A 17786-nucleotide genomic window follows, 5' to 3' on the forward strand; every position below is an offset into this window, starting at 1 on the left:
ATCACCGTTTCCACTTCATGTTGGATGTTTATCATGCAGCGTGTCTTCAGCTGACAAAGCCCAGTTGCAGTGGTCATCCTTCTCTCGGCCATACTGTCCAACATCTGTCATGTCATTAGTTTTGTTGTATCCAATTTCATCCGCAAGGCTTCCATTCGTCCATGGCACTTTCCAAAAGGTAACCATGAAGTGGGATTAATGCATAACTGATTAGAATACAAACGCCATACATAGGTATACATAGGTAGGTAGTAATGCTGTGGACTTATAGAAAATAATGAGTGGCTTCCGGGCCTTGATAAGTGGTGTAAAAAAAAAAAAAAAATGTTTAACAAATAACAACGCTACAAAATATTTTTTCTTTTCGTGTGACCTGAATTTGAAAAGTGGAAGTTAATAAAACTTGTTTATCTCTATAAGTAAAATGAGTTAGAACAAAATCTAAGTTGTTTATTTCATAGGTTATTATCTGACAGGAAAAGGTATTTTAGAAGGATTTGCTATAAATATAATTGCTACTACTTACGTTGTTACTTAGATGTCTGTGATTACCATTTTTATTATTCTTAATAATTTACTGTTCTTCCTATTCTCCAAATGAAACATTTCGACTAATTTCCAGCATCTGAATTTTTATCATTTTAATTTTTTTTTTCTTTCTTTTTTTTTTTTTTTTTTTTTGTATTACACAGGTTTCGTTTTTAATTAGAAATTGATATTTGTTTTCATATTTTTTTTTCTTTTGTGGTGATTTGGTCTTGAAAACCAAACGACTTGAAAGTATTTTATTTAAACGTTATAGTCAAACAATATTTCGTTTTTTTTCTTTCTTTCTTTATAGTAAATTTAACTAATTTAAACCCATTGTAAATACTAGAAAATCACTAGTCATTTTTGGCTAAAATTTAAAGTTTAATCAAGTATTAGGGTTCATTTGTGCTTTTAAATCAAAGAAACATGAAGTTTTGAATGCGCCTTTCTCTTATAAAAGAAATAACGCTTCTTCATTACAAGATCATAGTCAATTGTTATTGCTATCTGAGGAAGACCTTAGGATTGGTTAGTTGGAATGCTGAAACTAGAGTAATGAAAAAAGAACAATTCTTAATAAAAAAATCTATAATACTAAATCTTTTTCTGGGTAAATTCATGCAAAATCACTCAAATCGTTATAGAAATATTTACAATTTTACTTTGCGTATCATTTTGTTAAAAATGTACAGGAATAGTTTTAACAGAACTTTGGAAAAGAATATTGACATTTTTTTTTTTTAATGATTTTAAAAAAGAAAAATTCCAAAAAATACTACATTTAGAATTAAGTTATTTAAAAAGAAAATATACAGCGTAGAGGTTTTGTTTTGCTATTCTACCTTGATTTTAAAATTAAAAAGTTACAATAAAATGATATATGTGCATTATTTCATTAAAAATTCACAGCAAACAATTTGGATGGAATTTTGAAATTGAGATCGCACGGTTATTTTTGCACCTTTAAAAAGAAATTCCTAAGTACTATCGATTACCACGTCTAATCCTAACCATATCTAGAACTCTATTATCGAAAAATAGAATCATTTGTATCAACTGAAAAGCATTTGCTTTACTGGTCCACCTTCATGGTAAAAATTGCATTTATTTGTAATCAGTGTAAGTGAAATCTCTAACTTGTAAGTAAAGGGAGAAGAAACGACATTCTACACGAGTTAGACTGGTTATGAAGTAAGTGTTCATTTTATGATAAAAGTTTTCATAAGTTTTAACTTCTATTCATTGCAACACATGTAAAATAAATTATATATTCTTTTTTCTAAATCACAATAAAAAGATGCGGACTCTATTCCAATGCATTTTATTTATATGATATTGTTAGTAAACCTTTGCAATGGACTCCATCAAGTCTGTTGATTTTTTTTTTGTCTTTCTTGATTAACATTGCCATTTCATTTATTTTGCTTTCTTTCAAAAATGTCTTCTATGCCTTGAAGATGGCCGGATCATTATCTGAAAGGAAAGGGGGAAAAAGGTGAAAAAAGAAAACAAGTTTTCCAATCTATATATCTATAAAAGTGAACGTGTCTGTCTGTCTGTCTGTGTACATTTTCCTACGCAATAACTCTGTCAATTTTTAGTCTATAGACTCGAAATTTGAAATACCGGGTACTGAGATTTGGGAAAATCGATGTGACGGGTGTCAGCCAGAAATTTGGCTGTTAAGGGGTCAAATTTCAACGATTTGACCTTTAAGAACTCTACCAAACTCCTCCGACAATTTTGGGTCTAGACACTTGAAATTTTAGATATAGGTTCATTGAACCTGGATCTAACTTAATAAAGTGATTTGAGCCCGAAACTATAAATTTTAAGGGGTCATAATAGGGGCCAAATTAAAAAAAAATTGACTGCTTTTTCTTTTTTGCTCAACATACACTTCCAAATACTCTGGCAACGCCGGGCACCCATGCTAGTATAAAATAAATATATATTTGATCTAGATTAAAATAGGAATACAAGACATAAGGTTTAGTATGTCTGTTTAATTTAATCTTCATACCCAGTGAACCAACTGCAAGAGTGATACAAGTAATTGCATTTTAATGGACAGTTAGAATCAATCTCACAATTGAAATGTGTAAGATAGTGGACGAATGTCTGGCATCCTGCAGGTTGACTCATCCTCAGTTGGAAGAAAATGATAAGAAATTAAAAAAAAAAAAATTCAAAGTTGTTTTTTTTTCTGGAAAATTAATTTTACCAGTCCTAGGACGGGTATTCATCTTTATCTTATACATAATTCAATTCAAACCCACATTCTTATACATATTTTTATGTTTTTTTTTTTTTTTTACAATGAATTGATATTTCTAACTTGAAAAATCTCATTCTTTTTTTATATATTCCAAAAATATGATATATATTGTAACACAATAGAATTTACTCTCGTCAGGTTGAACCGGTTTCTTCTCTGGTCTTTCACTATATCCTCAATCATGTCAGTCTATGTACGGTTGCATAAGATGACTAATTGCGCTGTTGAAAGCCAACTATCAGTAGAGCTGAAAGCTAAGCCCTCTTTGATAGTTGATGTCCAGATCCTCAACTGTCTACTGAGGTCAAGACAATAGCAGGAGGTCAAGACAATAGCAAAAGAATTCCAAAATGTGGTCTGTGTCAGAAACCAGGAATTACATTTGGTTCTTCCATCCCTGCATCTGTTGCATAATCCACGGTGTATGGAAGTGTCATAACAATATCGGACTGAGGACTTATATCTCAAATTCTGGCGACCCCATTGTAAATACTAGAAAATCACTAGGCATTTTTGGCTAGAGTTTAAAGTTTAATCAAGTATTAGGGTTCATTTGTGCTTTTAAATAAAGGAAACATAAAGTTTTGAATGCGCCTTTCTCTTAAAAAAAAAATAACGCTTCTTCATTACAAGATCATAGTCAATTCTTATTGATATCTGAGGAAGACCTTAGGATTGGTTAGTCGGAATGCTGAAACTAGAGTAATAAAAAAAGAACAATTCTTAATAAAAAAAATCTATAATAATAAATCTTTATCTGGGTAAATTCATGCAAAATCACTCAAATCGTTATAGAAATATTTACAATTTTACTTTGCGTATCATTTTGTTAAAAATGTACAGAAATAGTTTTAACAGAACTTTGGAAAAGAATATTGACATTTTTTTATGATTTAAAAAAAAAAAAAATTCCCAAGATACTACATTCAGAATTAAGTTATTGAAAAAAAAAATGTACGTCATAGAGGTTTCGTTTTGCTATTCAACCTTGATTTTAAAATTAAAAAGTTGCAATAAAATGATAAATGTGTATTATTTCAAAAATCTGTCTGTTAATTAAATAATATAGGAAAATTAATTTAGCAATAACTTATTGCTTAAAATAAACATAAAAGAATTTTTTTGATTAAAAATTCATTATAAAAATAAAAAAAGGATACTAGCTTTTACTCCAAAGCCGATTTGAAAATGTGTGTTTTGGTTAAAGGCATGAATTTTTTTAGCAATGTTTGACGTGGTTTCATGCAAAACATGTAAGTTTTAACAGCTAACATATTTGGTGGTGCTGAACTTATACTTAGTTCACAATTTGGTTTAACTCTTGTAGCACCAGTGTGAACTTTTATTAACATGCATGCAGCTAGTAAAAGTTGGTCAAATCCAGCGGATTAAATGTATTCAAGACTGTTCATTAATTCCATGGAGTTAATTATTTGAGTCACATGATTTAGTTGGTGTTCATTTAAAAGGAGGTTTAAAAGGGAATCAGATTTTGTCAAAATATTTGACATGCATGCAGCTAGCAAAAGTTTGTCAAATCCAGTGGATTAAATGTTCAAAACAATATTTTATGTAACGTCGTTCACGCGAGGTTTGAATGACTTGCAAAAATGGCTACGAAAAAACTGACCCCTCCTTGTAAAAAGCAGCACAGTTGATCATGAAAGAATGAATGTTTTTGGCCAATGTTTGGATATTAATCAGCCGAGAGACTGAGCTTTCAAACGATATTAATTTTGTCAGTGTTGGACGTGTGTGTTGAAAGATTTAGTGAGACATAGTAACATACATACACATAAACAGATGTTTGATATTTATATAATAGAAAACTAGTCTGGGTGCCTGGCGTTGCCCGGGTGTGTTGAACAAAAAAAAAAATGTGGTAGTAGGCAGGCAGGCTCGAACCCATACAATAAAGGAGGAAAAGAAAGTGAAAAAAAAAGTGACGTCTTTGCCGTTGTGTCCATTGCCAAACCGGAAGTGGCAAAGATTTAAATTAAGGCTAGTCAATCGAAAACAGGGGATGACTTTCGAAAATATTGGCGAAAAAAGCGACCCTTGTAGAAAAGTACCCAGTTGAGGGTGAAGGGATTAATGTTTTTAGCCAATTTTTCGGTATTTGTCGTCTGAAGGGTCAAGCTTTAAAACGATACTGATCTTATGAAAATCCGTCACCTCTGCCTCTAGGGTTATAATCAGGATTCGGTTCTGGGGTTTGGGAAGGAGTGAGTCACTCTCTCGACAACAGCACGTTTCTGCCCTCTTCTTTTCCAATCGATCACACCTGGCCTCTCGCCACCGTACAATCCGAACGTCAGCAATACAAAATTCTTTTCAAGAGAAGATGTTCACGACTCTTTTCTCTCTCCTCGCCCAGGGAATTTTTCCCTGCTTTTATATCCTCCTATCTAGAAAAAAAAAAAAGAAGAAACAGGAAAAAAAATAGCTTCTCCCATCATGCTCTGCCTTCCCAAGATGCCCTTCGCGTATACAAATGCGCTGGCCATCCTTTCCTTCTTCTTTCCCAAAGAGCGATGCAGATACGCCTGGTACGTTTCTTTTTTTTTTCTTCTTTTCTAACCATATACCCCACACTGTCGAGAGTTTTAGGCATACATACATACATTTAAACAGACAGGTGAGATTTATATTATAGATGAGAATAAAAATCAAAGATTTGTTTCATCAAAATGAAGTGAAGATTCTAAGAGTTAATGTTTTGTTGGACCATCACTAGTGCTTTAGCATCATTAGAGTAAGATATTAGTAAGGAACCATCCTCCCTTCTAAAAGCAGATCCCTTACCTTCGTCATATCCAACATTTATGAATGAGGTGACTTGCTCGTTATAGGGTGATTGAGTCAACGGTTGTGAAGGCAAATACATTGGAGCAAATTTGGTTGTTAGGCTTCCAGGATACGAGGTATTCTCAGCACTGAGTTTGGAATTGGAATCTCTGAGAGAAATAAAACGGCAACAATTATAAACGTGAACAGAAAAAAAACAAAAAAACTAATGCAATGATCTTTTTATGACATCTAATCATTTTATTGTAACAATTATTTGCTTCAGTATTACAACACCTATCACTCTCTAACCGTACATCAAACAGATACCATAATACTTAGTTCGCTGCACTTTGTCATAACAAAGCTCTGTACAAAATTTCAGCCAGATCCGTTTAATAATTTCCGAGAAAAAGTGGAAAGAACACACAGACAGACAGACAGACAGACAGACAAACGAAGAGTAATTTAATAATATACGAGGGTTGTTCCAACAGTGAAGCCTCCTATTTTTTTTTTTTTTACATAAAAGGTTGAAGAGCTATAAAGGCGGGAGTTGTACTATTAAACAGAGCTACTTTCTTGTGCTCAAAACAAAAATATATTTTCTACATAGTCACCACCATTCTAAGTGCACTTTTGCCAGGAATTCAATGATGCATCTCTGCTTCTGAGGCACATTCATGACAGGGATTGCTTTTTTATGATCTCAGACAATCAATAAGTACAACAGAAAGATGAACCTTTCAAGTCATGAATGCATGAGTTCAGTCATCATAACAATGCAATTCACAATCCTCTGTGGGCCATTCGGGCGGAATAAAAAATAGGCAGCATTACCTTTGGAACATCCCTCGTACTAATACAAGTACTCTTGTTGATTTTAGATGTGTGTTTCATTGATTGTATATATATATATATATATATATATATATATATTGAGTAAGACTATTGATAATTTATAATTAAAATTAAAAATCGGTTTCATAAGGAAGAACAAACAAAATCAATAAATTGTACGATCGTTTCAGAAACGATGTTTTTATTGCGATAGACAATGAGCCTTGGACAATAATTTTATCATATAGTTTTTTTGAAACAAAGTCTCCTCATCAGCAAATATATATATATATATATATACATATATATATTAGTGTTGGGACGATTAATTGGAATCAGGAATCGGAAGATTTGGGGGTATTGGAATCGGAAAAAATGATGCATATTTTCCGATGCCAAAACGATTCTTTTAATTGTCTTTTTTTTATTCGATTTTGTTTAAAGCAAAATCTTCCATTGCTGGTAATAATGATAAAATAATAAATATTTATTGATTTTAAAATAACAGTAAAGCTAAAATCGATAGATCATCCTCCGCAAATGTAATTTTATGTTTAGGAAATATCTGCAGATTTAACATGTGTTTTTTACGAAAATCGAGAGAAATAATAATCTTATAATTAAATAATTAGAGTTTTATAAAGAATCGGAATCTGTAATTGTATCGGAATCGGGAATTTAACACAGAATCGGTAATTGTAGCGGAATGGGGAATTTAACACAGAATCGGTAATTGTATCGGAATCGGGAATTGAACACAGAATCGGTAATTGTATCGGAATCGGGAATTTAACACAGAATCGGTAATTGTAGCGGAATCGGGAATTTAACACAGAATCGGTAATTGTATCGGAATCGGGAATTTAACACAGAATCGGTAATTGTATCGGAATCGGGAATTTAACACAGAATCGGTAATTGTAGCGGAATCGGGAATTTAACACAGAATCGGTAATTGTATCGGAATCGGGAATTTAACACAGAATCGGTAATTGTATCGGAATCGGGAATTTAACACAAAATCGGTAATTGTAGCGGAATCAGGGAAAATATTGGAACCGTCCCATCACTAATATATACTACAATAATAAATGATATATACATGATATCATAATTATAATTGGACCAATATATATATATATATATATATATATATATATATATATATATATATATGTATGTATATATATATGTATATATATTGATTTTCAGTCCCCCACCCCTAATTTCTGGCTCCCATCTTATCTCGCAATTACTTATAACGTCACCAACTAACTTCGGAAGAACCCCCCCCCATCCGATTTTGTTTTATATCATAAGTTGCTTAAAACGTGATTAGTTAAAGTTCAGAATAAAATCACGCTTTCTCTTAACGGTTAATTTAAAAAAAAAAAAAAAAAAATCTTCTGAACGCTATTAAAAGTTAAATTCTTCACTAGTTTGGAGACGGAATGCGTTGTTGTGATAAGTGATTTTTTTCTCTACTAATTCGCACTTTTTATTTTAAGATTCAAATATTAATAACTACATTTTATTTCAGTATTTAATTTATGTATTTCTGTTGTATTAAATGCTAGCTTCTTTTTTTTTTTTTTTTTTTTTTTTTCTCTCGTCCATAAATGTTTATTTATCTACCGAGTTGATTGCAAAAATAGATTACCTAATTGTACTCATTTTTAGTTCGTGGGAGGGGAATCTATCACCATACTTTCCCTTAAACAGGTCCGTTGGACTTTTATTAAGTACAATACTTAATAGTTATTTTTTATTTTTTATTTATTTATTTATTTATTTTTTTTTTTATTTTTATTTTTTTTTTTTTTAATGGAGAGTAGAAAACACATTGTGGATGCGTTATCGGCAGCTCCTGTTACTCTCGCTTCTTCTTATTTGTCCCTCAGTCCTCATTTTTTAAATGAGTGATTTTTCTGACAAAGGGAGAAGAAAAAGCTGTTTTCTAGGTTGGCAGTATTTTTGCGCGAACAGTTGGCAGAGTTGGTGGAAATTTTCTGTTTCTATGTCTATCCTTGTAGCCATGTCACTAGTAAGGGTGCTGGAGGTAAACGTTTTGTCTGGGCTGACGTTATCCGCCTGATAGTCAGGGACCCGAACCTTGGATTAACCTCTAAGGAGGCTGTCCTATCAGCAGGTGCAAAGTACTGGGGCTGCTGTATTGCCATTTGGTGAATGGAATCTGGACCATGCAGTAGCTTCTGGTGGGGCCTCTCGATGCCATACTAGTGGGTAATTGTTACGGCTTTACCTTATCATGTGGTACAAAAAAAAAAAAAATTCTTCGTTTCTTTTTCTCTCTTAGTTTCCCCTCTCTGTCCTGCTCTAAGTAAATCTGTCGACCTAGTCCACAAATTCCAAAATTTCATCATGACAAGTTTCAAGAAAAAATACACGATTAAACCCGGTTCTCCAACTTCCAACGTAGACCCCTACTACCATGTCTCCTTCTCCAACATCAGGGGTCTACGTTCTAACCTTCCAGAGGTTGAAACCCAATTACAGGAGACTAAACCAGACCTTTTATTTTTAAGTGAAACTGGCATTGGACAGGCTATTTCCCTAGATGAGTTTGCAATTACAGGATACTCTAACTTAACTTCTAAATCTGACCCCCAAGATCGCCATGGGCATGGAATATGTGCCTATATTAAAGATAGCTTTCCATGTGGGAGGGACATCTCCAGGGAAGATCCTAACTTACCCTATATGTGCTTCCGGGTTGCTTTAGCTCACACTACTGCATTTATATTTACTCTCTATCGCCCCCACAACAGCGGAGTTACTATCTTTCAAAGCATATCTGAGAAAATTGACCAAGTCCTTTCTACTTATCCTTCAGCTAACATTCACGTATGTGGAGACTTCAATGTTCACAACGTCGAATGGTTGACCCACTCAAACAAGACCGATGATGAGGCGAGGTTCTGTCATGATTTCTCCATTGCCTATGACCTCACTCAGATTGTTCAGGAACCTACCCGTGTGCCCGATAATGACGGCCAGTATGCGAGCCTACTAGACCTTTTTCTCACAACTTGCCCTGAACTATGTTCAGTTTCTGTTCTGTCGCCTCTTGGATCTTCCGACCACTCTGTTGTATCAATTAAGATAAAAATGAAATGTAATAAGTCCCCAGACGTACCACTTCATCGTACAGTATATCGATACACTAAGGCTGACTGGGATAGCTTCCGTACATTTATATCTGATCTACCTCTGCATTTCATGTTTAAAAAGGATGTGTCCTCTATAGTATTAGACCTAACTGAATGGTTAATTGTAGGTATTGACCATTTCATACCCTCTAAAAAGTTTCAGCAAAAACCTAACAGCCAGCCATGGTTCTCTCCAGAATGTGCTGCTGCCATTGCGCACAGAAATCACTTTTTCCACTGCTTCAAACGTAATAGATGTATGGAAACTAAAGCCGTTTTCAGGACTGCCAGCAACCATTGTAAGAAAGTAATAAGGAACGCAAGAGAGTTGTATGCTCAATCTGTTAAGTCCAAAGTAGCTGAGCAGCAGCTTGGTTCCCACCAGTTTTGGCAAATAGCAAACAGAATCCTGAACAGAAGCGTGTGCTCCATCCCAACTATTATCAATGGACCTGAGGTAATCTCGTCAGCATCAGACAAAGCCAAACTCTTTGTCAAGAACTTTGCAGCTAATTCTACCCTTTGCGACCAAGACCGCCAACCCCCAATATTTCCTCCTGTATCAGAAAACACGCTATGTGATATACGTATATCTGTACGTGATGTTGCAAAGCTAATCAAAAACCTTGATTCCAGTAAAGCAACTGGCCCTGATGGTATTCCAATTATAGTACTCAAAAAACTTCAACCTGAACTAGCGCCCATACTTACAAAACTGTTTAAACGTTGTCTTAAGGAGAATAGTTTCCCATCTCCCTGGAAAATCTCATCAGTATGCCCTGTATTTAAGAATTCAGGTGATCGCTCATCCCCCTCTCAGTACAGGCCAATAAGTCTCCTGTGCGTCATGAGTAAGTTGCTAGAATCTGTGTTAAATACAGAAGTAATCAAACATCTCAACAAAAATAACCTTCTTAGTGACACTCAATATGGTTTCCGTTCTGCTAGATCTACAGCAGATGTCCTTACAGTTATATCGCATAGGATTAGCAAATCTCTCGACGGTGGCAATCTTTCTAGGGCAATTGCTCTTGACATATCTAAAGCCTTTGATAGGGTATGGCATAAAGGTTTACTTCATAAGATCGCTAGCTATGGTATAGCTGGAAAAGTCTTCTCAATTATTAAATCATTTCTTTCTGATAGGTTCATAAGAGTAGTAGTTGAGGGGCAAAAATCAGAAGCTCACAGTATTAATGCCGGTGTCCCTCAGGGATCCATCCTGGGCCCAACTCTTTTCCTGATCTACATTAATGATCTTCCAAATCATATCCTTACATCATTTGTAGACATTTATGCTGACGACACTACCATTTATGGTACCACATCTAAGACAGTAAACGAGCAAGTACTCTCCAATTCTCTCTCCTCTGATCTTGAGCATGTAGTACAATGGGGAAAGGAGTGGCTGGTTACTTTTAATGCATCTAAAACCAAGCTTCTCTCTTTACATCATCAACATTTTAATCCACATTTGTCATCAATTGAAATGAATGGCTCTCGTCTTCAGGAGGCCTCAAGTTTTGACAAGCTTCTGGGCTTGACCATTACTCCTGATCTTAAATGGAACACGTATATCAAATCTGTTGCCAAGGCCGCTGGAAAAATGGTGGGATCTTTCTATCGATCCAGTAGATATCTCACTGCTGATGCTATTCTCTATCTATATAAGAGCCAGGTACGTCCAAGGATGGAATACTGTTGCCACATCTGGGCAGGAGCTGCTAGAAAGGACTTGTCCTGCCTTGATAGAGTTCAAAATAGACTTCGTAGCCTCGTAGGACATGTCCTTTTCTCCTCCTTACAACCTCTATCTCACAGAAGAGATGTTGCGAGTTTGTCTCTGATGTATCGTTATTTTCATGGAAAGTGTTCAACTGAGCTTCAATCTATGGTCCCCCCTCGCCAAACTTTCACAAGAAACACTCGTCTAGCTGTAAACACTATCAATAATTTCCCCCACTCTTTATCTGTGCCTAAACCTAAACATAGATTCCATGAACAAAGCTTCTTTCTTAGAACTGCACGCCTGTGGAATTGTCTTCTGTTTTCCTGCTTTCCGGCTGACTACAATATGGTTGTGTTCAAGTCTAAGGTAAATAAGTTCTTGATGAGCCGTTCCATATAAGTTATTAAATTTACCAAATTTTCATTACTAATGATTACTATATTGACCAACTTCTACTGTACACTCTTTAACCCTTATCCTTGAGTGGCCTCTGGGCCTTGATAATGTGGTGATGCCTTTGTAAAAAAAAAAAAAAAAATTTCAAGGTTATGAGGGTTTTTTGAAAAGGATGTTGTCTATTTTTGGTATTTAATATTTTATTTTTTATATTTCAAGCGGTCCTCCGCTCTTGTTCACAAAAAAAGTATCGAGATGAAAATGAAATATATATTACCCTAAAACCTCTGGGCTTGATGGTTTCAAACGGTCTGAAATAAAAGCAAGGGGAGACTTGATTCCAAATATTTCTCATATGTTATATCCCCACTCTTTTGGAAATAAGGTACGATTATGAAGATCTCCAGTATCAAATAATCTTTATACGCTGTGAACTTATGAAAACTAAAGATGGAAAATATAACATATGAGAAATATTTGGAATCAAGTCTCCCCTTGCTGTTATTTCAGATCATTGGAAACCATAGCAGCAAGTTTAAGTTTCCCCTCCACCAAGACTAGATGTTTTCGGGAAATATCAGATATTTTGCAATTCTAGTCAGGAGGCAAAATCTTGAAAATTCACTTTAGGGGGTACCGAATGTTAGGAGCAGGCATTCATGTCAGACTGTTAGAGGGGTCCATACTGAAGGTTTTTCAGGTGGATGCACATTCAATTAAGCCTTTAATAATTTTTTAGAGCAAAAACAAAATGGCCGCCATGGTTGAAAATACAGTACTATTATAATGTGACATAGCTCCATATCTATTTGAGATAATGTTATGAAATTTGCTGTAATTGGAGATAATATTATTTGTGATGTATATTAAACTTTGTTTAGTAAGAATTCCATATTTTTATACATTTAAAATGATTTTATTACCACTTTTTAGCCAAATTTCATATGCAAAACTAGGAAAACAGATTACTATGAATGAAACATTTTATGGCTGTAAAAAAGTGCCCAAAAAAGGCTCTGGATGATGGATGATCCCCTAATCTGCGACCTTAAGGGTAAATGTCACAAATCTGACTACATAATTCAGGTCATTACCTTTCCAACAAGCCTTTATTTGTTAAATTCTAAGAAATACTCATTGAGATTTGGTATTTATAAAATTGCTAACAAAAGGGGTATATTTATATATATTAGTGGCCTGGCAAGGCCACAGGAGAGAAAACCAAGCAAAAAAAAAAAAAAAATATAAACAAAATTCATCCTAAAGCAGCAAAACTAAAGCGTGCTTGCCAGGACACTATATATACAAATGTAGTCAAATTTGGGAATATTTTATTGGCTTGAAAATATAGGTTCTTTTTTACCAATTGTCATAAAAGTTTAACCATAGAATAGTATCATAATCTTTAAAAAAACCTGCAGATCTTCATGTAGTTTCCTGCCGTCGAATTAAAGATATGAGCATTTCAATATTCAATTTGGTTATGAATATAGATATATTTATATATATATATATATATATATATATATAATATATACCACCTTTTTTTTGGCAGTTTTATCAGTTCGAAATCTTGGCAACTATTGATCAGAATTTAACAAATGAAGGCTCGTTGGAAAGCTAATGATCTGAATTCTGTAGTGTTTCAAAAAGTAGGGGATCACTTTTCTATATTAATTTAACGTAAAATGAGCACCTACTTTATGACCACCTGTTTTTGGGAGGTCTGTTAACATTTTAGGGGTGGTGTTCATTGTGGCCTGGTAGACCAACACAAAACCTACCTTAAAAACTTGTTTTCTATAGATTTTCGAGTGTGCTGAAAATGAATATCGCAATTAAATTTTCTGCAAATAAGGATTTTGTTCGGGTATTAAGCAAAAACATGCGCGCTTGCACGTACAACAATGACCACCATTTATAACATAAAGAATGATATTGCTTAATACCACGGAAAATACTTATTTGTGGAACATTTAAATGCAATCCTCATTTTCAGCACACTCAAAAACGAATTTAAAACAAGTTTTTTAAGGTAGGTTTTGGGTTGGTCTATCAGGCCAGAATTACCAAATAAACACCACCCCTAAAAAAAAATACAAGATGCCCCTTCCCACTCTCACCCCTAAGAAAAAGGTCGCTATTAAGTGGGTGTTTACTTTACGTTAAATTAATATAGAAAACTGGTCCCTCACTTTTTAAAATTATAATTCCTTCATATCTTGGAAACTACTCGTTTCCTGGGATTTTAAACGTTATGTTCGTTTTCAGCACCCTCGAAAACCTATAATAGTGGTAATTTTAAGACTTTTTGTGGGTGGAAATATACTGCTCCTTTACCAAATATTTCAATCAATAGTCATTTGTTTTCCTAGTTTTGCATATGAATTACAAAATATAAAATATTTCCCCAAAACCTCGTAGCTTGATGGCGGGGAGACTACAACTTGCTGCTATGGTTTCAAATGATCTGAATTAGCAGCCAGGGGAAACTTGATTCCAAATATTTCTCATATACAATATCTCCGCTCTTTTGGAAATAAGGTATGATTATGAATATCTCCATTATCACATAATCTTTATACACTGTGAAATTTACTTTATGTGTGAAAACCAAAGAGGGGAGATATAAGATATGAGAAATATTTGGAATCAAGTCTCCCCTTGCTGTTATTTCAGATCATTTAAAACCATAGCTGCAAGTTTCAGACTCCCCTTCATCAAGGGCAGAGGTTTTGCCTACACTTGTATATATAGTGTTCTGCGGGCCAGTTTCAGTTTTGCTGCTCTCTCTCTCTCTCTCTCTCTCTCTCTCTCACACACATGTTTATATATATATATATATATATATATATATATATATTACAATGATAAAGATAAGTATCATGTTTAAAAAAGAACCTATCAAGATAATAGAAAGCTCATTATACCAGATAGAGCAATATTCAAAAAAATTAAAATAAAAATTGAATAAGTTTCAGTGTTTATTAATTCACCCAAAATTCAAACAAAGAATTATAATCAAGAAAAAACCTTAATCCATACATTTTCAAAATAGGCTCTTCATGACATATATATATATATATATATATATATATTTATTGTTGTTGTTTTTTTTTCAAACGATAAATATGGTTATTAGTGGCTTCGCCTCGATGCTCATTTTTTTTATTTATTTATTTACTTAGAAAGTCGCCCATAATTTGTTTGGACGTATATAACATTTATTTATTTATTTATTTTTTAAACAGTAATCTACGTACACGCGTGTTTCAAGGTAACTACCTCTCATCAGCGTAGCTCGACTGTTTCTAGGGATATGGTAAACATGGTCAGAAGTTCAATCCCTAGAAACAGTCGAGCTATGCTGATGAGAGGTAGTTACCTCGAAACGCGTGTACGTAGATTACTGTTTAAAAAAAATAATAACTAAATTATATATATATATATATATATATATACATGTAATGTACACCGATCAATTTAATCAAGAAGATTGTAACAAAATTCATTTAAAATATTGAAAACGAAAGTTTTATTATAAATCATCAATTCTTATTTCAGTTAAATTATAATTAATTTTTTTTTTTACTTTTAAAAACTACACATATTAAAAATGTTCTTTGATAAGAATAAAAAAAAAAAACAAAGATTCAACAGATGCAAATAAGTATAAAATATATTTATTCATATGTGACTTTTTGCAACGTTATTTATTCTTAAGCATGCAACCAATGCTTTCAAATGTAATTAGTTTATTTGGTAATTATTTTACAGTTAAAATGACATTAAAAAAACAACTTGCAAATGAATTTATAATTCAAATAACTAGTATAGTATAAAACAGATCACACAGCATAAAACAGTATTAGTACAGTATGAAATATTGTCAATATCTTTAGTACACGATAAAACAGTTTTAGTACAATATAAAACCGTTTTAATACAGTATAAAAAATTAACTATTTAGTATAACATAAAGCCGTTTTAATACAGTATAAAAAATTAACTATTTAGTATAACATAAAGCCGTTTTAATACAGTATAAAAAATTAACTATTTAGTATAACATAAAGCCGTTTTAATACAGTATAAAAAATTAACTATTTAGTATAACATAAAGCCGTTTTAATACAGTATAAAAAATTAACTATTTAGTATAACATAAAGCCGTTTTAATACAGTATAAAAAATTAACTATTTAGTATAACATAAAGCCGTTTTAATACAGTATAAAAATTAACTATTTAGTATAACATAAAGCCGTTTTAATACAGTATAAAAAATTAACTATTTAGTATAATATAAAGCCGTTTTAATACAGTAAGTATAAAACAATATCTTATTAGTACAATATGAAGCAGTTTTAATTCAGTATAAAACATTAATTATTTAATACAATATAAAACAGTTTTAATACAGTAAAACACATTAATCATTTAGTATAATATTAAACAGTTTTAATACAGTATAAAACATGAAATATTTAGTATAAAATTGTTTTCAGTATAGTAAACATTTTTAGTGCAGTATAAACACTCTTAATGAAAACGTTTTAGTACATTATAAAGCATTGTTAAATTTTTAGTACAATAAAAAAACCCAGTTGTTTGTCCATGATAAGTAGTTTTCTTACATTATACAATTGTTATACAAAATAAAACGCTGTTCAATCTTTAAGCAAAGTTCAGTTTTAATAGATATAATTCTTTTTTTTTTAACACATGATCGTATCTAGGTGGTGGTATGTTTAGCTACAGATTTAAGACTTCACAAGTAGGTGTGAAGTTACTAGAGTCTACTGAATCGCTTCACATCCACATTATCACACCTGGCCACATGTACACACACCGACTCATATATACCTTAGCTAATGCTTTGCATTGTTTGGTATGTATTGGAAAAAGAAAACTCTACTAATGCCATCAAATTAAACATAATAACAAAGAAGCCTCTAAGAATATCTTTTACGAATTAGCTATTTATTATTACCCCGTGGAGGGAGAGGGGAATGATTTCTTGTTCCTGTACAGGAAAGAATTGGGATGTTGAGCTAAATAGATACTTACATCTAAGACATTTATTTATATACATAACACCCTCACCATTACACACACACACACACACACACACACACACACACACACACACACACACACACACACACACACACACACTAGTTCACCATAGAAAATGTCTTTTGGGATTCTTCCACTGTCCATGCGGTGCACATGACAATTCTGAAAGAGTGATGGATGCCTTTCCGATGTTGTCTGATGTTGTAGATCCAACACACAACCATTTTTTTTTATTGTTTCTAAATTTTTGTTGCTGTTTTTTTTTTTTTTACTTTGAATTGAGCTTAAATGACGAACCCGCCAAAAAATGGCCTTGAGTTAATCAGGCACGTGCATGAAGTAAAACCTGGCCAGTGAGGGTTGAGGACAGGTGTTGCATGCAGAGAAACTCACACCACACCTCCATTGTATCATTCTCATATTTCTCTCCATGCAGCACATGTCCTCAACCCTCATTGGCAAGGTTTCACTTTCATACAACATCACACTGTGTACACATGTCTAATTGACTGTTCCTTCGGTTGATAGTGCTGATACTCTGTTGGTTAATAATAGCAAAAGTTCCTTGAATTTGCTCCATCTATTCATGATTTCTGAGTTCTCGTTTGTCTTTGTCTTACAATATGTTCAGTGTTTACTAACAAGGTTTCATTTTTATGCATCATCACGCAGTGTACACATGTCTAATTGATTGTTCCTTTTGTTGACAGTGCTAATGCTCCGTTTATTAATAACTAGTGAGGGGTACCCGGCGTTGCCCGGGTGTTTGGGGGGGGGGGGTTGAAAAAAAAAGGTAAGTATGAGGATCGAACCCGAACCCTTGAGGCAAAGTTGTAAATTAAAGTGTGGAAAAAAAAAAAAAAAAAGCGTGCGATTTTAACCATTGCCCCACCGCGAGATGCTAACAGAAACACGTTTGAATTTATTCAATTAGTCGGATTTAGCAGGTGCCCGTTTTAAATGAGGTCAAGTTTTGA

The 17786-nt window shown here is 33.3% G+C and overlaps 1 protein-coding gene across 1 annotated transcript in view; it reads right to left on the minus strand.

Annotated features, from left to right (window-relative positions):
- Positions 1 to 1835: 1835 nt before the first annotated feature.
- The window catches only part of LOC145297772 (uncharacterized), a 482067-nt gene continuing 466116 nt past the window's right edge, over positions 1836 to 17786 (minus strand). The window contains exons 69-70 of the mRNA XM_080144017.1: positions 5615 to 5766; positions 1836 to 2004 (exon numbers count right to left, since the gene is read on the minus strand). Of these exons, the coding sequence (XP_080000143.1) occupies positions 1976 to 2004; positions 5615 to 5766 (181 nt within the window). The 3' untranslated portion in view covers positions 1836 to 1975. The remainder of the gene's footprint in view (positions 2005 to 5614; positions 5767 to 17786) is intronic.

Source organism: Euprymna scolopes, chromosome 18 (assembly GCF_053919585.1).
Source record: "Euprymna scolopes isolate OS-2025 chromosome 18, ASM5391958v1, whole genome shotgun sequence".
NCBI classification, from domain to species: Eukaryota; Metazoa; Mollusca; class Cephalopoda; order Sepiida; family Sepiolidae; genus Euprymna; species Euprymna scolopes.